The sequence below is a fragment of the Acomys minous genome (assembly GCF_964271855.1).
Source record: "Acomys minous genome assembly, chromosome: 17".
In the NCBI taxonomy this organism is placed as follows: Eukaryota; Metazoa; Chordata; class Mammalia; order Rodentia; family Muridae; genus Acomys; species Acomys minous.
In genome coordinates, this window is record NC_140500.1 from 55,568,869 (window position 1) to 55,593,909 (window position 25,041).

At 46.4% G+C, this 25,041-nt stretch overlaps 1 protein-coding gene across 1 annotated transcript; it reads right to left on the reverse strand.

Annotated features, from left to right (window-relative positions):
- Window positions 1–18: 18 nt before the first annotated feature.
- RPN1 (ribophorin I) lies at window positions 19–21,769 on the reverse strand. Its single transcript, XM_084766624.1, has 10 exons — window positions 21,464–21,769; window positions 16,756–16,820; window positions 15,080–15,386; window positions 10,060–10,269; window positions 8,033–8,225; window positions 5,753–5,852; window positions 4,337–4,475; window positions 4,097–4,216; window positions 2,226–2,471; window positions 19–597 (listed from the first exon to the last, which is right to left on the reverse strand). Exons 1-10 carry the CDS (start codon window positions 21,719–21,721, stop codon window positions 415–417), a joined length of 1,821 nt encoding a protein of 606 aa, XP_084622750.1. The 5' UTR covers window positions 21,722–21,769; the 3' UTR covers window positions 19–414.
- Window positions 21,770–25,041: the final 3,272 nt, after the last annotated feature.

Consider the following 25,041-nt stretch of genomic DNA (forward strand, 5'->3'; position numbering starts at 1 on the left):
CTCAGCACAGCAAAAGCAAACACTCACAGTCCCGCCTTTATTTTCATTTGGTCATACATACTTTTAAAAACCATGCATACGTTCACAAAAGAACCAAACATTAGGGATTAGAAGGCCATAAAACAGGACTTAACAAACAGAAAAAATACCCCAGGCATCAGAACAAAACACCACCAATCAATTACTGAAAATGTCTTTGCTCAAAATACAACCATGTTTGGTTTTTAAACATTTTTTGTTTAGGTTTTTGTTTATATAAAAAAGGGAACCATTCAGAAATAAGGAACAAGCTTCCCACACCGCCATGGACAGGCTTTCCTTCCTTAAGGCCTTCTGCTAATCACAACCTCCTCCTCCACCTCCCCATGCCGTCTGGGAAGTGCAAACAGCCTGGGCCTGTCCTAGAGACAAGAGCTACAGAGCGTCCAGGATGTGGTCGATCTTGGTGACCAGCTCCTGGCGTTTTCCTGAGCTGAGCTTTTCATTCTCGATGTACGTGTCCTTCTTGAGCTTGCCAGCCACCAGCCTCTCGGCCTCCACTGCCGACTTCAGCACCAGCTCCTTGACCTGCGCGTCCAGCTTCTGCATTTCGCTCACCTGCAGAGACAAGCGCAGGACAGGGTTTGAGAACTGTCCTTTCCCGCACTCAACAACCCCCACCGCCTCCCAGCCCTGCGGATCCAGAGCTCCACAGGAAGAGCCAAAATGAAAGCAGTGCCCACAGCACAGGGCTCACATGTAGAAAAACAAGCCTGGCTCCAAACTGTAGCTTCATTACCTACAAGCCATGTTCAACTCTGACAAGCAGGCTGTATTCCACCCCGACAACTAAGGTTGAAAGCCATGGAACCCCAGCGCCACGCTGCCACACAGCAGGCTCCATGAGTGTCCCCTCTCTCTACTGGAGCCAGACATTAGTTAGGACAAAGACAATAGGTGACATGGAGGGTGACAGCTAGACCAGACCACTTCCACTGTTACCTGTGTGCCAGGCTCCAGAAAGCAGTAAGGGATAGATAAGGTCTCCTGCCCTCAAGGAAATGACACACAAAACCCACGTAAGCACATGAAGAAATGTTCCACAGTGGGTGCCATAAAAAAACTAAAAGGGTAAGTACGAGATTTAAGGGGAGAAGGAGCTAACAGGGAGGTAAGAACTCGGGGGCACTTTTTGAAGTAGGTGATTCTTCCTTCCTTTATAGGTAACAATAGCTAGCTCACAGAGCACATGACGGCCAGGGCTCTGAACACTGATATGAACCAACTTTCAGGCATTATGAAGGACCACTGACTTCCTTATCTATAAGGAAACTGAGGCACAGAATTAATCTGCCTGAATTTAGAGTGAGAATCAGAGCCTGGGATTTATATCTAGGTGCTTTTCTTCTTCTTCTTCTTCTTCTTCTTCTTCTTCTTCTTCTTCTTCTTCTTCTTCTTCTTCTTCTTTTTTTTTTTCCGAGACAGGGTTTCTCTGTGTAGCCTTGACTGTCCTAGACTCACTTTGTAGACCAGGCTGGCCTCGAACTCACAGAGCTCCACCTGCCTCTGCCTCCCAAGTGCTGAGATTAAAGGCGTGCACCACCACGCCCTTTTTCTTTTTCTTTCTTCCTTCTTCTTCTTCTTCTTCTTCTTCCTCCTCCTCCTCCTCCTCTTCCTCTTCCTCCTTCTGGTTTTTTGAGATAGGGTTTCTCTGTATAGCCTTGGCTATCCTGGACTCACTTTGTAGACCAGGCTGGCCTCGAACTCAGTTATCTACCTGCCTCTGCCTCCCAAGTGCTGGGATTAAAGGCGTGTGCCACCACGCCTGGCTTCTTCTTCTTCTTTTAAAGAAAGGTCTCATTCTTTAGCCAGGATTCACGATGCTCTCATTTTGTAGCCTAGCAGGCCGTCATCTGGAAGTACATGCCCCTACACATGCACACGGACTTCCACAGTGCTGGGAAGTGGCCACCTGGAGCTGCAGGTTGACATTTTGGAGAAGCATTGCCCTCACTGCCAGCCATGGACACAGAACTTCTCCAAGCCAGACTGCAGACAGCAGGAAGCTCTGGGTCCCACCACAAGCACTGGCAGCACTCCACAAGTCTGTGGTTCTGGACATGGGAGTGTGGGAGAGCCACCTGAGCCTTGCCTAGCCCAAACAGTGGATGGACACTGCTTTCAACAAGTGGACACAGTGCCTGATGTGGGGTGTGGAGGGCCACAGACAAGTGACTAACACTTACTCTGTCACACAGGTCAGAACCCTCCGTCTTCAGCCTGGACTGCAGCACAGCTATCTCACTGGTCACAGCTTTATGCTCTGTCTCCAGGCTCTTCTTGCCACTGTTGAGGGTAGAGACATCCCGGGACTGCTTGTATCTATTGATGGTCTCGTCAAAGTGACGGTAGAGGCCTAACCTCTTGTTGACCAAGGTTAAGACCTGCTCTGTGATACAGGCCACTTTCATCCTCGCTTCCGCAGCTGGATCCTGGAGGATAGAGAAACCATGTCGGTCAACAGTTACGCCGAAGCTCACTCCAACCTACCTTGCCATAGGATGCCTACTGCCACCAGCCAGCAGAGGTCACCTTAGAAAGCCAGGAGTCAACCCCTTCTGACACTTAATGAGGTCCAGGCTCAGCAACAAAGACAGCAGGAAATGAGTCAAGCACCACAGGCCCATGGCCATGACCAGAACAACAATGGTAGAATGAGCCCCAGGCGCAGTGAGAGCTCATCTGCAGTCACAGAAGACTTCGGGGAGACCATCGTGTCTCACTCCTTCAGAGGTTTTCAAGGACTTCAGAAGAAACATCAAGTCTTCCTGCCATGTACCATCCCTTCGAGGCCACACCTATGGGTCCTCTCACTATGCATGCACTGGCGAGGCCTGCACAACAACTCGGAGGCTGGCTTAGGTCTGGTGAGCACAAGTTACTTTCACATAATAAATCCTAAGATTTACATGAGGTAGATGCAGATGTAATAATCAATGACTAACCACTCAGTGTCTTATCTGCAGATGTGAAAGTAATGCTGAGGACTACTGTGAACTCCAGGACACACACACACGGCATACATATTACACATATATATGTTTTGTATGTATGTGTGTGTGTATTATATATATCACTACCTTTAATGTAAGAAGAGACAATAAAAGGTAAATGCCTAATTTTTGTTTTGTTCCAAGACAGGGTTTCTCTGTGTAGCCATGGCTGTGTAAACCAGACTGGCCTCAAACTCACAGCGATCTGCCTGCCTTTACCTCCCTGAGTGCTGTGATTAAAGGTGTTTGCTTCCATGCCCTGCTCATTATCTACATAACTCGTTTAAAACCACAAAATCAGAGTGGTACCAGAGACTGATCAAATTAATTTCCTACAAGGCAGAACTGCTGTTTAGAAATTTCAATTTAGAATTTACTAATTTATAACTAAAATTAGTATCAGCAGTGGCTGGCTGTGGGTCACACGCCTTTAATCCTAGTACTCGGTAAGCTGAAGTAGGTGAATCTCCTGAGTCTGAGGCCAGCTGGTCAACACAGCAAGTCGAGGCCAGCCCTGTCTTGCTCTCCTCCCATTCAGCAATGATGGAAAATAAATTAAAATTAAACTCAAACACAAATAAATAAACCTAAGATTTCAAATAAACAATACAGAATGCCATGGTGTCATAGAGCTGTGCCATAGCTTTTTATCTCTAAGAATGTGACTGCCAGCACACTGTGTTAGGTCCATGCTTCCTGTCTCCTTGTGGGGAGATGACATCAAAGTTCAGATACTGCTGATGTGGCCCACCCCTAGTACCACAGGGAAGAAAACAGCCTCTCCAGTGAGAATTAGCAGAATTGAGTTAAAAGCAACGATATTCTTATATTTAGTACTAGGATTAAAGGTGTGTGCCCCACAGCCAGCACTGCTAACACTAATTTTAGTTATGAATTAGTAAGTTCTAAATTCAGATTTCTAATATGGGACAAGTAGGGGACTCTAGCCCAGGTGCTGTCGCGCTCACTGTGTGTGTGTGACACATCACAACAGCACAAGGACTGCCTGAGTGACACATCACAACGGCACAAGGACTGCCTGGCAGAGGAACAGAGCAGAGTACCTTGGTGATGGAGAAGTCCAGACGGACGTAGATGATAACAGTGAAGAACAGAATGTAGAAGGCGGCCACGACCAGCAGTGGCTCCTGCAGCATGAGCACTTTGTTGAATGTGTAATGCACCTGGGGAGAGCCGGGAGAGGGGCGTCAGCAAAGGCCAGCTCCAGCCCACGGCCAGCAGCCAACGGCCAGCAGCCAACAGCCCACGGCCCACGGCTAGCAGCCAACAGCAGAGTCGCTCACCACAACATCCTGAATGTGCTGCTCCACCAGATTCTTCTTGTAGGCAACAATCACCGGGCGGCCGAATGTGTCTAGGTAGGTGTAGTGCAGCTCATCTGGGGCGCGGCTGATATCGTAGGGACTGTCCACCTGGATGTTCCTGGAACACAAAACACAGTACAGCCTCAAACAAGCCACAGCAGGAGATGAGGGGTGTGGGCGGCTGAATTCTGAGACTAAGGGCTATCAGGAGGCTAAGTTCACACCGCTTTACCCTGCTTACTGCAGACGTCTGGCAATAAATCCGCTCCTCCTGCTGCTGACTCAGCAGCTGCAGGCCAGACTGACTGTCTCCCTCCAGCACTCACACTGGTTCACAGGGTGAACACAGATCCCAGCACAGCCCACCAGGGAGTCTCAGGGCCTCCAGAGTGCCTTGGAGCCATCCAGTCTTTCAGGACTAGGGCACATGCAATACTTTCTGGCCAGGCCTACAGTGCCCAGAGGAATAGTAAGACAGTAGTTTGGCTTGAAGGAACAAGCCCTCCTCCATCAACATCAGAGCACAGGTCCTCCTGGTAATTAGAGTAGATACAGGAGCCAGCAGAGACCACGTAAACACTCCAACAAGAAGCTAGACACACTGATACAAGGTATTCGCAGCTCAAGCTAAGGACAGGGGCCCTGTAGTGACCATCTGCTCCCACCAAACGGATGCCTCCAAAAGGCCATGGCTCTTTCCTCAAGTCAGCAGTTCTCTATGCCCACACATCAGCAGTCCTGGGGCTTGAACCGAGAGCCTCGTGAACAGGCTAGTAAGCGCTCTATCACTGAGCTACACAGCCCCAGTACTTACCTTCGTTCCTTCCATCCCAACACCTGGCTCTTAAAGTTAAACTCTCATTTTGTCAGACATCTCTTACCCAAACTGACCAAACTGACAAAAGTGATTCCTCCTGTCTGTTACAAAGACCCTGCAGCAGCCGGGGAGGAGTGGGGCCACAGCTGCACCCCTCATTCACTGATAATGCAGCACAGAGTCTATTGTCCTTTTTTTTTTTAATTAAAAAAAGACAAGCACTTGCTACACGTAGCCCAGGTTGGCCCAGAGCTCCAGCTGAGCTCCTCCAGGCTCAGCTCCCAAGTGCTGGGGTTATAGGTGCTCACCTCCACCTTCTCCCCTGGCATTAGCCTCAGGCCATTACTCTGGCCTACTGAGACAGTTCTGGCTTCTGCTCTAGGAATATGGAGGCACTCACTGTTTTTGGAAAATTTACTAAATCGTGTGCCCTCCTTTATATCTAACTTTTCTTTCCTAGCTTTAGACAGAGAGTTCCATAGGAAGTCAAAGCTATTTAATGAGTACAGCACAGTTCCCTTGTGAGGCAGCAGGATGGTACTATCAGAGAAATGTGGAGGAAAGGAATGGTCACTTACTTGGCTCCCTCAGGCAGGATGATCTTCACTGTCAGAGAATCTATCACTTGCTCGTCAAACACATGGTCCACAAACCGCATCTTCAGTGCATACTGGTCACCTGAGCATCATCAACAAGTACAGGCAACGGTGTGAGCAGAAAATGAGATAGCAGATAGAAACTACAAGATATGAACTTTCTCCTTTAACATAAAGGGAGAGGTGTTATCAAGAGGGCCTGTGGTTCCGAGTGCCAGGTGACACAGTAGGCTTTTTGGCTCTTTTCCAATCTCCACAGAAAGACAGAACAACTAAAAAGCAATGTCAAAATGGGCAGACCACTTACAACAGTTCCATCCTCTGCAGCTTAGGTGTGCTCACTTGCAGATCACCAACCACAGCTGGGCTTGTGGACTCAGACACCCCGCAGGAGGAGGGTCACAGGGCCTTCCCTCACTTGAGCATCCACACCTCCCAGTGAAGGGCTAGAACAGTTCTTTGGGGAAGACTCGGGAAGAAGGCTCTCTATTTGTAGCTATGGGAAGCCACCATCCATGCTGGCTTTCCAACACACTTGCTTCAGGGTCATCCCCACTCCTGCCAGCAGCCCCTCACCTACCAGTTCCAATCACCACTGGTTCCCCAGGGAAAACTCTGGTGGAATCTAACTTTGATCTGTTGTTGGGGAGGGAGGCAGCAGGCATGGCCCGGTCCTCTCCATCCCAGAGAGGAAGTTCTCACAACACACTAACAGCCACAAGGCCTGCAGCTCAGCAGTGTCTGCAGTGGAGAGAACAGCAGAGGCTGCATGACAACTGCTGGGAGCAAGGGGAGAAGAGCACCAGGCTAAGTTTCTCTCACAAGATGTCCCTGGCCAGCAGGAGAGAAACAGGCCTGCAGGGACCCCAAGTCCTAGCTGCCCTGTCCCTGAAAAGTTTGCACGACCACCGGAGCAGCCCTTCAGAAACAGAATAAAAGCTGTATAATGTAGAACAGCACCTTCCACACCACCCCCACAGTAGTAGTGAGGACTGACCACAGGCCCTCACACATGCTAGGCAAGCACTCCGCCACTGAGCTCCAGCCCCAGAAGCCAAGAGTATTCCCTGTCCTGAGTGAGCAAGCACTCAGCGAGACTCGAGTTCTACAGCAGAGGAAGTGTAAAGGAAATGAGGAAAGAAATCTATAAATCAAGAGGCTAAGAAACAGCTTTTTGTTTTTGTTTTGTTTTTCGAGACAAGGTTTCTCTGTGTAGCCTTGGCTTTCCTAGACTTGCTTTGTAGACCAGGCTGGCCTTGAACTCACATTGATCCCCGAGTGCTGGGATTAAACGCATGCACCACCACTGCCTGGCTAGAAACAGCAATTTTAAAAGGGCAAAACTTAACAAATAGTATCTAAGACTATATAAGTGGTTAAAAAAACACACAAAAACAAATCTTTAATCCCAGTACTCATGAGACAGAGGCAGGTATCTCTGTGAGTTCAAGGACAGCTGAAGTTACAAAGAACCTGGCCTCGAAAAACAAACAAAAAAGAAAACATAACAATGAATCGTGGTCTCTGTGTTTAGAGACAGGATGTCACTGGCACTGGCTAGCCTAAAAGCACTATGTAGGCTGGCCTCTAACATATCAACCTGCCTTTGCCTTCTAAGTAATAGGATCAAAGCTGTGCACCATCAAGCCTGACCTTAAAACCTTTTCTTTTTCCTCCACCTTTCTTTTTTTCTTTTTTCTTTTTTTAATAAAATGATCTCAAATTAAGAGCTGGGTGTGTCTTAGTGGTATCTGCTTGGATATGTATGGGCCATGGGTTCAGTCTCCAGGCTACACAAAAAATAAAGGTGGTCTGAGAGTAGTGAGATGGGCCAGCTAGGTGGCCTGGCAGATGAAGGTGCTTGCTACCAGTGCTGGCAACCTGAGTCCCTACCTAAAACCAAACAGAAGAGAACCAACTCCAGCAAATTGTTCTCTGACCTCCATACATGCACCATGGCATGTGTGCACCCACAAATAAATAAAATCATGTAAAAGAATTTTGACAGGAAAGAAAGTTCAAAACTACCCACAAGAATTTAACTAGCTCTGCTCACCAGCATAAAGTACAAATCTGATCTGACAGCATGTGTAGACATACATTTACAACAGTAATTTACTCCAACTTACAAAAGCACCAGTGTCTCAGTCTTCCTAAGAGTAACAAGAGGGTACCCCTGACAATAAAGCATTGGTGGTTTTAAAAAGAAGGTAAGAATAAGTCGGCCCTTTCCTGTCCTCCTCTTACTGTGCCTGCACTCACCCAGATTATAGAGGTATTCATAGCTGGGGAGGTTATAACCAACGATGTAGTGTGTCTTCCACCCTCCAAAGAGAGGAAATCGAGGCCGGATCTCCATTTCCACAGAGTCATCCAAAACAAGGAGGTGGCTGGTGGAAACATTGCCAATCTCATCCCGGTAATACACATCCTGGGCGGCAGCAGGAAGGATGGTCTGCAAGAGAGTGAATGCCTTCAGGAAGCGCTGCGGAAATACAATCTAATAAGCAGAGAGCCTGTAGCAGACCCCAGACTGTAGGCCTTCAAAATCCACAACTTTCCCCTCAAGGTTTCAGAAGATCTAGACAGCACATCTATTGAATAATCAAGGATGCTAAGTAGATAAAATCTTCTCAACAGGAAACAAGATTTGTGCAAAATCCCCATGTGAATACTCAAGTTATAAAGGGGAAATTAACGATGCAAGGAATTATATCAAATCACTAGTGGCTGAGTTACAAACTTCCCCACCCACTATGCTTACCCATCTCCCAAGTATACTGACGAGTACTTGTTCACATAGTGAGCATTTCTGTAATATGTAAATATATAACAGTATATGATTTCAGGCCAGGCGTGGTGGCGCATGCCTTTAATCGCAGCACCTGGTAGGCAGAGGCAGGCGGATCTCTGTGAGTTTAAGGCCAGCCTGGTCTACAAAGTCTAGGACAACCAGAGCTATTACACAGAGAAACCTTGTCTCGAAAAACAAAAAACAAACACAGATTTCACTTAAAGATAAAGGCATATTCAATTTATTAATCTTTTTAACAGTGTTAAGATGACCCTGAGGGAGGCCCATACCCACGCTTCTCAGTTGTGTTTTTCCATCTGAGAGGCTCTTTCCTTCTTAGCCCTCATGTTTAAAGTCTGTATTACAAGCACACAACAGGAAGTTAGTAAACGCCAACTAAGACATGGTAACATAGCCCTGCACTTGAGAAGTAGCACCAAGAAGCTATAGGTACCTTCAAATACATATCAAGTTAGAGGTCAGTCTGGGTTGCAGGAGACCCAATCTTAAGCAAACAGAAGGGAGGACTAAACGGCTGAGCAGGTAAACGCACTTGATGCTCTGTCATGAGGACCAGAGTTTGGATCCCAGCACCTATGCCTGGCAGCTCACACATGCCTGTAACTCCAGCTCCAAGAGATCCAACCGTTTTCTGGCCTTCATACAGGTGTGCATATATTCACAAAACACACAACACAGGCACACAACAAATCTTTACAACAACAAGGGAATGTTTAGGTGACGAATAGACCATGAATATGTTTTTACAAACCACACCATATCTAGATCAGGCCAATGTTCTCACCCTGTGGTCACAACTCCTCTGGGGGTTGAACAGCCCTTTTGACCCCATTAAGACCATTGGAAAACAGTTATTTGCATTACAATTTATAAAAGTAGTAAAACTATAGTAGCAACAAAAATAATTTTATGGTTGGGGGTCACCACAATGTGAGGAACTATATAAAACGGCCACAGTAAGGATGGTTGAGAACCACTGCTCTGGGGCCAGGCACAGTGGGACATGTCTGTAATCCCAACACTTAGAAGCCAACGCAGGAATATACTAAGTTTGCCAGGCTTGGTGGCGCACGCCTTTAATCCCAGCACTCAGGAGGCAGAGGCAGGCAGATTGCTGTGAGTTCAAGGCCAGCCTGGTCTACAAGGTGAGTCTAGGATAGCCAAGGCTACACAGAGAAACCCTGTCTCAAAAAACAAAACAAACAAAAAGGAATCTACTGAGTTCAAGGCCAGTCCAAATTACACAGGGAGTCCTAGACCAACACCTACTGCAGAGGGAAAAAAAAGAAAAGCACTATTTATATAAATAAAATACAACACACCATTTACATAAACACAAGACCCTTCCTCTTTAAAGGTCCTTCTGAGTAGGAGCAGTACTCCTCACCTTTAGTTCCTCCCCCAAAACTGAAAAGAGGGAAAGGAGGCACTGATACATCCAGGTTCCAGTGTCAGGCTGGCTGCCCACTCATACCTTAAAAGAACGGATGGAGGAGATGCCACTGTCAGGCTGTCTCTGGTAGTCATAGCGGGAGAAAGGCCCCTTCAGCACCGCGCCTGTGTGCTTCAAGTCCACGTTCTCTTCCACAGCAATATTCCCCCAGTGAGAAACCTCGATGACCCGGGTCATGCTGGTGATGGTCAGGAAAGGGCTATTGTTTTCGTAGTGCACTTTAAAAGCATCCTAGGTGGGAAGGAAACAAGAAATTAACTAGAGGGCCGCTGACCGTCACAGAATGCTCACCAAGCATCACACATGGGGTGGGTTTTGAATTTATTCCTTGTACGTATGCAGCTGCATGTGCCATATGTGTGCAGGCACCCTCAATGGCCAAAAGAGGGTGCTGGATCTCCTAGATCTGGCCACACAGGAGGTGGTGGGCAACCAAACATGAGTGCTGGGAAATGGCCTCAGGTCCTCTGGAAGAGTAGCAGTTCATCTCTCCATCACCTACCTATGCAGAGCTTTTGTTCTTCTTTTAGAAAAGGTTCTTGTTTGCTCTCAAACTTGCCACCTTCCTCACACAGCCTGGTGAGTGCTAGAACCACAGGCTTGTGCCACTACTCTCCTCTTTTTGGTGGCCACTTATGCCTATAATCTCAACACTCAACAGGCTGAGGCATGAGGATCACCATGAGTCAAGGCCAACTTGTGAAACTCCCTGCCCCCACACACACAGAAAAGAAAAAAACAAAAAGCAAAAATGATGTTTTGCCTGCATGTATTTCTGAGTGTGTCAGATTCTCTGGAACTGGAGTTACAGACAGTTCTAAGCTGCCATGTGGGTGCTGGGACTTGAAACCCCACCCTCTGGAAGAGCAGCCAGTCCTCTTAACCACTGAGCCATCTCTCCAGCCCAGTTAGCACATATTTCTAACCCCAGCACTTGGAAGCAGAAGCAGGCTGATCTGAGTTTGAGGCCAGCCTGTTCTACAAAGGGAATTCTAGGCCAGCCAGAGAAACCTTGTCTGGAAAAAACTTAAAAATCAAAATAAATAAAAATGGGCATAGATGCAGCAGTCTCCATAGCCTTTGCTCTAGACCATACCCAGAAGCAACAGCAGGAGGTCTTCAGTATGTGGAATCCCGAGTCTGTACAACTAAGTATCGCCTCCCAATTACACTCAACAGATTCTGCATCTCTATTTTCAGTAATTCCTCCAATTCTCTGCCAATTCTCACAGGAGTTAGTTTTGTTTTAATCTCTGGTAGGAACAGTAAGATGGCTCAGCAAGTAAAGGCTCTTACTGCTGAATTTAATTCCTGGAACCCACATGGCAGAAAAGAACTTACTCCCAAAAGTTGTCCCCTGGCCTACAGGCACTCACACCAACACACATCATATGCACATGCACACATATACATTAAATAAAAAATTTTAATCTCTCTGGGGTTGGGAATATGTAAGTCAATGGCAGGTGCTTGCCTAATACACAAAGGCCTTGGTTCAATGGGGAGTGGGTTTCAGTCTCTCTGGTCATTAAGTAATTCCAAGGCCCTCTTATGAACTTGCCCGTAGCTCCACAGAAAGGCAATATAAAATTACAAGTTAAAAAAAATACCCTTCTTTCCAAAGTCCATGAACTGGGTAAGCAGACAGATTTCATTATCTTATAAATGCTCTTATTTTATTCTCTTACTCTATAACCATATCTTTTAAGATTCAATTCAGAATCCTATTTAACACCATGCAGTACAAGTATTGTAAGGATGGCAGCTTCATATTTCTGGAACCATAGGTATAGCTCACTTGTGGAATATATCCTTAGCATGCCTAAAACCTTGGGTTCAATCCCAAATGCACATACGTAAGAGCAAACACACACACACACACACACTTGCACATGACTTTTTGTTTACAAAATGCTCATGGTTTCTCTTCTGTTTTTGAAACAGAGAATATGTAGTCTGGCTAACCTCAAATAATCCTGCCCCCTCTGCCTCCTGAGTGCTGGTTTTATAAGCAATCATCAGCCCCAGCTTAAAGTGTTTATGTTTGAGCTGGAAACGGGATCTCACAGCTCTGATACCACCTGCTGGGAAGCACTAAGACAGGACTGCCAAATTTTCAAAGCCAGCCAGGGTATAGTGTCAAAAGGGGGGAAGTTGAGTGATTTTTTTTTTATTACTTATTTTTTCATTTTATGTTCTCTGGTGTTTTGCCTGCATGTCTGTGTGAGGGTGTTAGATGCCCTGGAACTGGAGTTACAGACAGTAATTGCCATATGGATGCTGCTGGGAACTGAACCCAGGCCTCTGGAAGATCAGCCAGTGTTAACTGCTGAACTATCTCCAGCTCCCTTGGTTTCTGTGTTTTTGTTTCCTTTCTTACCTTAGAAATTCTAAGGCTAAAGAGAAGGCAAGAGTTAAAGAGCCCCTAGCGGGTGGCAGTTCACAAGCACCTGTAGCCCTAGCTCTGGGGACCTGACACCTCTAGCTTCCAGAGACATCTCAGGACAGACAGGCTCATGCATGCACACACACTAAAAAACAGGTTTGTTCTTTTGTTTGGATTTCTTTTTGGTTTGGTTTTTGGTTTTTTGAAACAGGGTTTCTCTGTGTAGCTCTGGCTGTCCTGGAACTCACCCTGTAGGCCTGGCTATCCTCAAACTCAGAGATTCACCTGCCTCCCAAATGCTGAGATTAACAGCACTACCGTCCGGCAAAAACAAAACAACTCTTAAGAACATATACACTATTTCTAGGCTAGGCACGCTGGTGCAAACCTATAATCCTAGGACTTGGAAGGTAAAGGCAAGATTAGAATTTTAAGTCGTACTCAGCTATATAGCCAGTTCCCTAGGCTACATGAGACCCTGCCTAACCTCTCCCAAAACCTATTACTGAGAATATATGCAAAGAAACGTAGATTACTATGTTAAATAGGAAAAAAACAAGACAAAACAAAATCCTAGTCATTCTACAACAAGCTGGCAAATAACACAGGGCAGAAATCAGAGAAATAACTACAAGAAAAAGGTTTACAATGCAGTTATTAAGCAAAAGAATTCTGCAGTACTCTATTACAGTAACATGATCTCTACATTAATATTATCTATAGCCCAGAATGATCGTTTACACCTATAATCCCGGTGCTCCAGATGCTGAAGCAGCAGCTCGTGCTACAAAAAGCCAAGAGCAGAGTGAGTTCCATGGCAGAGTACTGCCTGGCATGTGTGATGATCTGGGAATAAGGCCCACCTGACAAGAAGAGTTAGTGTGAGTGAGGAGGACTGCCAGACTGATGGACAGGGCAAGCCCCAGGCCGGCAGAGCTACACAAGACTGTTTCCAACAACCATACCAAAATACTTTTCAGAAGAAAAGGAAGGGGAAAGAAGACCATCACAGATGGGGGTTCCAAGACTGTGAGAGCCAGAGGTTAGGAAAGACCAAAACAAAACAGTGTCTTCTGGGTATGACAGGAGCACTGCACTCATGAACTCAAGCAACTGTAGTCGCCTGCGTAAGAGCTGCACAAAGTCCAGCCAGTCAACACTCTAGCACGGAGTGGAAGGAGCTCGTGAGCTCCCACTCCCAACTGAAGAGCCATGGCTACTGCTACAGGCTGGCCATGCTCCAGGGAATGGCCCCACACCCAAAGTAGATGGACAGCACTAACTAGAGTCAATGGGGGTTTTTGTTTGGTTCGTTTTGGTTTTTTGAGACAAGTTTCCCTGTGTAGCCTTGGCTGTCCTAGATTCACTCTGTAGACCAGGCTGGCCTTGAACTCACAGCGATCTGCCTGCCTCTGCCTCCTGAATGCTGGGATTGAAGGCGTGGTAGCGCACGCCTGGCTGGGTTATTTTTTTAAAAGGACATGAAACTAGGGGACAGGGAAGTAGAGATGGATCCAGGAAGAGTTAAGGAGAGGAGCAAAAGGCGAGTACAACAAGAATACATCAAGTTCTCAAGGAACTAAAAAAAAAAACCTAAGTTAAAAAAAGAAGAAACAAAAAGGGATAGTAGAAGAGAAAGGAAAAGCAGCTAAGGAAAAAAGAGAGATCAAATGAAATTTAAAAATGAGAGAAGGAAGGAGCTGGCTCAGTGGGTAGAGCACACCTGACAACCTGGGTTAAATCACCAAAAACAACATGGTAGAAGTGACACTAGCAAGTTGTCCTCCGTGCACAAATATAAACAAAATAACGTAACTTTAAAGAGAGACAAAGAGAGAAAGGAAGGGAGCATTACTAACTGGGCACCATGGAAGCAAAGTGACAGGCAAGCAGTCTTCATTCTTGAGATTTTCCACAGTTTTTTATTTATATGTGTGGGAGTTCTGCCTGAACGCATGCCCAAGAACTATATGTATGCAGTCCCCATGGAGGCCAGAAGAAGGCATCAGATCCCACAAGGCTGCAGTTGCAGACTGTTGTGAGCTGCAATGTGGGCCTGGAAAGCCAGCCCAAGTCCTGTGCAAGACCAGCAGCCAGTGCTCTTAACTGATAAGTCAGCTGTTTTTTGTTTTCTTTTTGGCACAGGGTAGTCCTGACTAGCCTGGAACCCTATGTGGACCAGCTGGCCTTGAACTCAAGAGAGTCCTCCTGCCTCTGTCTCCTGGGTGCTGGGACTGAAGGAGTGCACCACTTTTCCCCATAACAAAATTTTAATCATGAATTTTTCCCCCTTCCGTAGTCCCAGTCCCAAGGCTCTTCCTCGCCTCAGCCTCTGGTGCAGATCTACCACGGCCAGCCCAGCTCCTCTCCCTGCCCATCACTACCCTGCCCTACTACCTCACTGCCTTCTCCCATGATGCCCACTTGCCAGCCTCTGACCTGAGTTCTCAGGAGAAGTTAGGAGGTGAAGGGTTACTTCAAGATAGGTTCAGAACAGTTTCAGAATGCTACCTAGTACATCCCTTCTGAGCAGTGAGATTGTTTTATCCTGCTTTAAACTATAGCTCCTCTGCTAACACCTGCTTTCATCTTTAGCATAACAGAAACCATTTTTGCTTTTAAGTCTCCATTGTGATGACGGTCTCTGAAACCTACCTGACTGTAGGCAGGGATGTCTTTAAAAGGCCCATAATCCAGGACGTCCTCAGATCGTGTGGGATTCCCCAGCTTGGTATAGCTTTCCACATTTCGGGAAGCAAGTTTCACTCGCATGGTCTGGGTCTTTGTTGGGTAGGGAGAGTAGAAATAATGGTTGCCCTCGAACACCACCAACTGCTTCTCTGACTGAGTTATCTGAGTTGGGTATGGATGAAGGACATGAGTGAAGACAGTTTCCACAACGACTGAGATCTTGGACCCAGGATCAAGAGCAACTGGGAGCTTGACGGTGAAAAATCTCCCACTAAAGGAAGAAAGTGAGAGAATTAAAATTAAAGACACTGCTAGGCATGGTGGCAAACACCTTTAATCTTAGCCCTCAGGAGGCAGAGGCAAGTGGATCTCTGTGTATTCTAGGCCAGTCTAATCTACGTAGCAAGCTCTATGCCAGCCAAGGCCACAAAGACCCAGTCTCAAACAAAAAACAAAAAAAGATTAAAAATACTGAAACAAAGTTAGTATTTCAAAGTCACAGTAAATTCTATACTCAAGATAAAAGCTATCACCTTTACTATATTAACTTAAGCCTTTAAAGACGGATGTCCACATGTTCATCGCAGGTCTATTTATAATAGCAAGAGGGTAAAAACTACCAGAGACAGTCAAGTGACAGACCTCTAATCCCAGCACTTGAAGGAAGACAGAAAGAACAAGAATTCAAGGTCATCCATCCTAGGTCAGCCAGAGCGACATTAACTGTCTCAACAAACTAGGGGACCGGAGGGATGGCTCAGCAGTGCAAGTAGTAAGTGCTGGCTGCTCTTTCAGAGGAGCCAGATTTGACTCCCAGCACCCACACAGCAGCACACAACTGTAACTCCAGTTCCGAGGGGATCTGACTAGGCCCTCTTCCAGCCTCCAAGGGCACTTGCATGCAAGAGGCCTAGAAGCAAAACACCCATCCCTACACACATACACACCCACCCAGCTAATTAATTTTAAAGAGTCCTTGTCTCAAAAAACAAAAACACTTTCTTTAAAAACTGCTTGGGGGCAGGGAGAGATATCAGTGGGTGAAAGGCCTGCTGTCAAATCTGACTACCCGAGTTCAATCCCCGAGACTCACATGGTAGCAGAGCCCCACGTCTGCAAGCTGTCCTCTGCCCTCCACACACCAGTGGCCTGCATGCGAGTGAACAAGCAGACACAGCCTGAAAACTGCTGAGTCTGAATGTACTTGTGTTAGACCCAGTGAGTCATGAGTAAAAATCTGAAGGCTTTTAAACATGCTCCCACGGAACTTGTCCTCGATGATCAGAACAAGGACTTCACATAGCGCTCACAGCACTGTGCCTCGTATTGCTATGTAAAGCTTGCAACAAACACCTCAACACCTCTATCTTCTCCTAGGACACTTGGCTGCAAGTATCAGATCTGCTTCTCTCTTTCCTGCTGGTCCTGAGTAAGCTGAATTTACTTTTCCTGGTCAGCTCTGCTGACAACCAGTCAGTTCAACACACCGACCCAATTCCCAACAGGATCCCCTCCTCCGCTACCAGCACTGCCATGTAGCCTACTATAAGCTTGACAACCAGGGAACTTTCTGATACTTAATAAACCCTGTGCCAAATATCTGATTAGTCCACCCTAGCAATGCCTCTCGGTTAGCTTACCTTTTCCCCTTAATTTTGGTTTCGTGTACTTCTAGGTTGTTGTCTTCCTCATCTTCTCCCTTTACCTGTAACAACAAAAAAGTAGTTTAGCTGGGCACTGGTGGCGCACACCTTTAATCCCAGCACTTGGGTGGCAGAGGCAGGTGGATTGCTGTGAGTTTGAAGTCAGCTTAGTCTACAAAGCAAGTCCAGGACAGTCAAGGCTACACAGAGAAACCCTGTCTCAAAAAAACAAAAACAATAAGCCGGGGGGGGGGGGGGGGGAGGGGGGGGGGTTGGGGGGGGTGGCGGCGCATGCCTTTAATCCCAGCACTCAGGATGCAGAGGCAGGCGGATCGTTGTGAGTTCAAGGCCAGCCTGGTCTACAAAGGGAGTCCAGGACAGCCAAGGCTACACAGAGAAACCCTGTCTCGAAAAACCAAAAACCAAACCAAACCAAATCAACTAAACAAACAAAAGGAATAGTTTATGGTTCCAAGTTCTAATTTTTAAGCCAACTATTAATCAATTGTGGTTTGAATAAGAATCTCCCCTCTACCCACCCCCCAGGCTCATGCTTAAATACTTGGGTCCCGGTTGATGGAACTGTTTGAAAAGGATTTGGAAGTGTGGCCTTCTAGAGGATGTGTGGCTAAAATAGCTTCAGGGCTGGAGAGATGGCTCAGTGGTTAACAGCACTGCCTGCTCTTCCAAATGTCCTGAGTTCAATTCCCAGCTCCACATGGTGGTTCACAACCATCTATAATGAGATCTGGTGCCCTCTTCTGGGCTACAGGTGTACATGCAGGAGGAACACTGTATACATAATAAATAAATAAATAAATAAACAACAACAACAACAAAAAACTTCAGCCATTTGCAGTGCGCTCTATGCCTCCTGCTTGTGGCTCAAGATGTGAATTCTCAGCTGCTGCCTAGCCACTGGCCACCTGTTACCTCTGCTCCACTATCATGAACTCTAACCCACTGAAACCATAAGTGCCAAGTAAACCCTTCTTTCCCTAAGTTGCTTTGGTCTCAATGTTTTATCATAGCAATAAAAAAGAAAGTAATACATCAACTATCTTACAACATTCCCATTAGTAACTTTTCAAACTTTAATTTTTGTTATTATGGTGTGTGTGTGTGTGTGTGTGTGTGTGTGTGTGTACACGCATGCATGCACACGTGCGCACACACTCATGCGTGTGCCTGCCATAGCACATGTATGGAGGTAAGAGGACAACTTTCGGAGTCCTTCCCTTTGCACCTGTGTTTGGACAGGATCTCTCCTGCAGCTTCTGCCATGATGGGTACTCCGCTTACTAGCCTACAAGCTTCTAGTTGATTCTTTAGTCTCTGCTTCCCATCCGAAGGCACCAGTGCTGATGCAGATGTGGGTTTCTGGGATCAAATCCCAGTCAATAAGGCTTATACTATCCCCCTTGAATGTTCTCACAGGCCTAGAACTTTTGCTTGTAGTGCTGGGGATGGAACAAAGAGCCCTATTCAGGCCACACAAACACCTTTTCCAGTGATCCATATCCCAATCCCATTACTTTTTTTTTTTTATCTGAAACATCAAAGACTTACTGGTGCACAGAGTAATTTCTAAAAACATCCTATAAACATTTTCCTGAACAACCAAATACATATAAAGACCTTATCTCCACATTTACTTCCCAAATGTTCCAAAGAATTCCTTTTGAATATTTTTCTTTTTCTTTTTTTTTTTTTGAATATTTTTCTTTTTATATTCAAATATCCATATGTACAAAATATAAGGAAACAGGGGGCTGGAGAGATGGCTCAGAGGTTAAGAGCACTGACTGCTCTTCCAAAGGTTCTGAGTTCAATTCCCAGCAACCACATGGTGGTTTACAACCATCTAAATGTGATCTGATGCCCTCTTCCGGCCTGCAGGTGTACACACAGGCAGGCAGAGCACTGTATACATAATAATAAATAAATAAATCTTTAAAAAATATAAGGAAACAGTAGAAGTCCCATCTGTGACAAACTGTTGTCTCCACAGAGTGGCAGCAGTGGCTTTCTTAAAGGAAAGGAGCCCTAGTGACTGCTATGGCACATCTTACACTCTTCTCCTCTGCTGCCACCAGGCATGTTGCCAGGTTAACTCCAGAAGGCTGCTGAGGCTTCTTAAGGTTTTACCTGGAGTCACAGACCATGGCAGTCTAGGTGAGAACATGCATGCACGCCACTGACCCTTGGCCAGCCTAGCCTCATCCCCACCAGAAAAAAATAAATGGTTTCCTAGTACTGACGCAGTAATTCCAACAAAGCATAGTGCCTGAGACTTCACTCACAGCCTGCTGGAGCTAAGCATGTGCTCCACCACTGTGCCACACCAAGAAATTGTTTTCTTTTGTTTTGAGACAGGGTCCCAGATAGCCCAAGCTAGCCCCCCTTTCGGATAGCCTAGAACCACCGATCCTCCTGTCAAAGGCTGGAACTATACAGGCCACCATCACCATATCCCAACTCCAAGAGCAATTTTTTAAATATTATTTCAGAAAGCCTAAAAAGTTATATAATCATTCTCAATGATATCACAGGCCCCCCCCCAAAAAAATTAAGTCCATTACTTTGACTAGACTCTTGCAAGGATAGCATTCTAATGCACACATGCTTATTCAGAACTCTTTGTTAATGTATAACTTATGTGTATTCCTAGAAAATAGTCATTACTTAGTAAAAGGTAAGAGAGAGCCAGGCAGGTCTTCAAAAAGTGTCTAGGACAGCCAAGGCTACACAGAGAAACCCTGTCTCTGGGGTACACAGCCGTAGCACACAGGCCATAGAAGCAAGATGATCAGCAGTTGAAGGTCATTTTTAACTATCAGCATTCTGAAGGCTAAGACAGGAGGGTTCCAGTTTCCAACAGAGTCTGAGGGCTACATAAAAATACACTATCTAAGGTAGAGACAGTGAGACAGAAAGTGATGGCTCAGACTACATAATCCTAACTGTCCTTCTGCTAGTTCCTTAAATAAAAGGTTCCTATAATCCACCGGCCAAGTTTCCAAGGCAATATGTGCTCTTTGTTACATATGCCATGCAGCTGTTTCTCATGGAGGTACAGAGAATAAGGCAACTCATATAGCCAACTGGTCTCCCTCCACAACTAACACAACTGAGTAATAGGTGACATGACTGCAGAGCTAAAACATAAAGCCTTATCTCACATCAGGCTGGAAAACAAGGAAGCAAAGCGCAGGAATACAAAGGGTATGGAACAAATTAGACCTTTATTTGTGGTTAACAAGCTCCAAGGCTAGATGCTTCCACAGCCTTTAATCTCAGCACTTGGGAAGCAGAGGCAGGCGGACAGGTTCGAGGCCAGCCTGGTCTACAAGTGAGTTCCAGGACAGGCAGAGCTGTTACACAGAGAAACCCTTGTCTTGAAAAACAAAAACAAGAACACTTATTATCTCAAAAGGTTGCTACAAGGGTAAAGAGTGTACTTAAAATATCTGCCACAACTTTTTCTTTTCCTTTCTTTTTAATGCATATGAGTGTTTTGCTTGCAGTATGTCTGTGCACCCTAGAAATGGAGTTACAGATGGCTGCGAGCCACCATGGGGAGTGAGTGACCCAACTTGTATGCATTCTCGACCAGGACGGCAAGGTGGCTAGCATACCCTGTGATCTGATTATGTTGTAATTGTAAGTTATAACAAGCTTTTACAAAACAGGATTGAAGATCCAAAACATCCACAGGTGAGGATGTTTTTCTAGAAACGTTTGAATAAATCTGTGCTTGGGCATGAAGAAGGAAGGATTCAACGTAAAGGGGACAGAGTCAGTTCAGTGAGAATTTATGAGCCCAGCTTTACAGCGCCAGTCAAGAGAAATGTGGTGTGCTTAAAAATGTGATATTGTAATGACAAGTCTCCTCTTAATAAATTGAGCAATCACTTAATGAATATAGTTAATGAAAACAGTAATTAAAAGTAACCTGCTCAGATATTCCCTCTATTCCCAAAGCCAACAATCTCTTTCCTTGAAAGCTGTAAAAAAGTGTGTTCGCTGAAAGGCACAGAGGGTAAATGCTGAAGTGTTCTCACCAGAGGCGGTGGGGAGAAAGAGACCTGGCCTTCATCTTTCTGTACAGCAAACTAACTTTTCAAACTCACTTCCAAGTGCGAACGTTTAAGACAGCGTTAAGCAACTTTCAGAGGTGTGTTACGCTAACCGGGTGTGAGCAGTGACAAACTAGGATAACCAGAAGAAACCCGTTATATTTCCGATCACTGTTGTCTAGAAACAACAGACTACACCAGACAGAAAACTGCATCCAGGAATTAATTTCGACTAAACTCACTGATAGCCCTTCACTGGACTAGTACGTCCAGTAGTCAGAGAAGATGCCAGTCACCCGGAAGTACCGCACTTGGCCACAGCCAAGACGACGCTCCAGATGTGTGTGGAGAGAGGTCGCCAGTGGACCAAGGGGGTCGCCTCGAGCTCCGGAGCTGCCACGTGGGCGGCGCCCGACGCTCGGAAGCTTGTGCTGACGTGTCCCAGTGGACACGCGGGTAACAGGACAGCGGACCCCGCCCGACCTCCCCCGCTCTCCCCTCGGCACCTGCCTTTCAGACGATCAGACCCCTCGAGAATCCCTAACGCCCCCACTTCCCTGCCCTGCTCTTGCCCCGGCCTCCCCGGGAATCCCCCGGCCTCCTCCCCGGCCCCTCCCTCCGCTCACCTGCACGCCGAGGTGCGCCAGGCGCGACTCGAGCTCGGGCTCCAGCGCCAGAACGAAAGAGCTGGCTTGGGAGGTGGAGCCGCCGCCCGGGTGCGCTAGGACCACCTCAGCCGTCACCTTGGCTAGGTGGCTGCTCAGGTCCACCGTGCGCTTCACATCCTCGTTGACGAGCGGCGGAGCCTCCTCGGAGGCGCTGCCGGGGGTCGGGGCCAAGGCCCCGAGCCACAGCAGCAACAGCAAGCCGACCGGCGCCTCCATGACCGCGAGCTGAGCGCCACCGCCACGCGCCCCGCCCCCTCCGCCACGGCGCAACCGCTGATTGGCCAATAACGACGCAAGATGGCTGGGCCCCGATCAGAAAGGACCCCGTCTCTAGGGCAACCGGGCGACTGCGGGGCGCCTGACTGAAAATCTTACAGCGCAGGCATACTTTTTGGGGTGCTCATTAGCAGTATTCACCTCTGGTTATCTATAGTAATGCGCCCTTCCTTATCTACTGTGTGTTTCTTTCATGCTTATGTGAAAACGGTGGCATCTCCACCCAGAAACAGTATACTGTAGCATAGTCTAAGGAATTAAGTTTGCCTTCTCTATATCTATATGATAAGTACTAAGTGGTCAAACGTTTAAAGAAAAACAGGAAATTTCCAGAGACTCAAGTATCTCCCCTAATATTTAGTTCAGTTTTCAATGTGAATGAAGGCAGAAAACTTAAGCAACTACTCAAGGTTGATGAGATTCTTAACATCGGGTACCTGTTGACATATATCACATTGTGGGAGTCTAAGATGAAGTCCTGGCAGGTCTGGTGAGGGCTGCTCTTTACTACCATGATGGCACTTTAATGACGGATCATCTAAGGAAGGAATGCCATAGCCTCATAAGGCAGAAAGGCAGGAAAGGGCCTCCCTGCCGCAAGCCCTTTACAACGGATCTTGAGGATGCATTCCTCCGGTGCAATCTTCTCCCCAAGTCACACTGAAGAATTAATGACCTAAAACAATGAACTTCAAACTAATGGGGAAACTCTCTACTCGGTATACTGATAAGAGCACCTGGCGAGGATGCCAGCTTAGCAGTGAGAACACCTGCTGGCATTACTGGGCCTTGAAACGACTAGAAAAATAATAAGAAAAACTTTACTGATAAAACTTTCTTCCCCAAAGGTTCCCTTTCCCAACCTATATGACCTCCAAGCCCCGGCTGGGTGGTGGTGGCGCACGCCTTTAATCCCAGCACTCGGGAGGCAGAGGCAGGCGGATAGCTATGAGTCCGAGGCCAGCCTATTCTCCAAAATGAGTCCAGGACAGCCAAGGCTACACAGAGAAGCCCTGTCTCATAACAGGCAAACAAACAAACAAACAAACAAAAACAAAACAAAAGACCTCCAAGCCTCCTGCACCATGGTGCTGTACAGTAGTCTCCTATGGAGAGACTGCTATCCCTTCATGTGCACTGACTGAAGGATGCTAATGCCTCTGTAGACATTCATCTCCTCTTTCGCTTCCATGTTCCCTTCATCAATTCTGATCTAATGAACACTTTCCAATATTGTTGTTTAAAGGATTTAGTTTCAAGGTAAACTTTAGAGGGAGATGGATATTCAGTATTCAAACACCACCAGCTAATAGGAAAAGAGAAAGGACATGCTCCCCCTATGGAGCGGGAGTCAGAAAATTAGCAGCTGCAGGCCAACAATCTGTCTCTGTCTATAAAGTTTTATTGGAACATAGCCACATGTATTTGCCTGTGGCTTATGACTGCTTTCACACTACAACAGAAACAGTAGTATAGTTGCAAAACTATATGGCCCACAAAACAAAACTATGTGCTGTTTGAACACTAATGCACGAGGCTAGAGAGATGGCTCAGTGGTAAAGAGAACGTGCTATACTCCCAAAGGACCTAAGGTCTTCCAGTTCCCGGGCCCACAACAGAAGGCACGCAACGGCCTATAGCTCAAGGACCAGGGTCTGAAGCCCTCTGACCTCCACAAGCACCTACCCACAGACAGTCATCTCTCTGTTCCTCTGTTTCTGTCTGTCTGTCTGTCTGTCTGTCTGTCTGTCTGTCTGTCTCTCTCTCTCTCTCTCTCTCTCTCTCTCTCACACACACACACACATACATAAATACACATATAAATAAATCTTTAAGCCAAGTGCGGTGATGCACACCTATAATCCCAGCACTCAGGAAGACAGAGGCAGGCGGATCTCTGTGAGTTGGAGGCCAGCCCGGTTTACAAAGCAAGTCCAGGACAGCCAAGGCTACATAGAGAAACCCTGTCTCAGGGGAAAAAATAAATAAATCATTTTTTAATGCCACTTGGGTGTAGTGGTACATGCCTGTAATCCCCCAGCACTTGGGAAACTAAGGACAATACAACATCAGAGACAATACAAAATCAACAATACAAAATCAACAATACAAAATCAGAGACAACAACAATACAAAATCAGAGACAAAATTTTTTTCAATTCTTCCAGACCTAAAAATTATAAAGGTAGGTGACTGGAGAGGTGGCTCAGCAGTGAAGAGCACTGGCTGCGCTTGTAGAAGACCAAGGTTATAGTCCCAGAACCCGCGTGAATTCTTATTTGTGGAGGAATGTCTTGGTGGATGTAGCAGTTGTCAATAAAGAGCTGTTTGGCCAATCAGCTGGGCAGAAGGACAGGAAGTGGAAGGCAGGCTTCCTTAGAGCAGAAAGAAACTGTGGGAAGGGAATACCAAAAAAATCTTCTCACCAGGAGACTCAGGTGTGTGCATGAACACGGGGAGGAAAGCTGAGCACATGGCTGTAGAAGCTGCCCTGGGAGTCATCAGATTGGCAAGTTATTGGTTTTTATGTGGGTTTAAAAGATACTAAGATTAGAGTAGCTCAAATTCTGCCCAGCATAGTGCTTACAGCTTAAAAATAAATCATAGACTCTCTGTGCCTGTCGTTAGGGAACTTGCTGGTTAAAGAAAACTACCGCCTTAATAATTTACTGTATTAAAGCCGGGCATGGTGGCGCACACCTTTAATCCCAGCACTCCAGAGGCAGAGGCGGGCGGATCGCTGTGAGTTCGAGGCCAGCCTGGTCTACAAAGTGAGTCCAGGACATCCAAGGCTACACAGAGAAACCCTGTCTCGAAAAACATCATCATCATCATCATCATCATCATCATCATCATCATTTACTGTATTAGTCAATATAGAAAGAATAATTTTTATTTCAACATATTGGCACCCAACTAATTTAATGTATCTATACCCTTAGAAATCATAATGTATCCCAGTTTGTCAGGGAGAATAAGCTCCCAAAGAGATAATCCAAGCTTAGAACCTGCAGTGGGCAGCTGGGAGACTAATGGAGCAGACTTAGCAAAGCAGAGCTGTCTGCCTCTAACTGATCCTGTCATACCTGCCCGGGTAAAACAAGCCATTTCCCAAACATTAGCTATTGGAAAGATGGAGGGAAGGAACAGTTCCTCAGCAATGGTGGTTCTTTCCTTAAACCCTGCGCAGTTCGAAAGGCACACCGCTAGCTTGGCACATGTACCTCCATGGGCAAGGCTCAGCTCTCACAGAGCAGCAG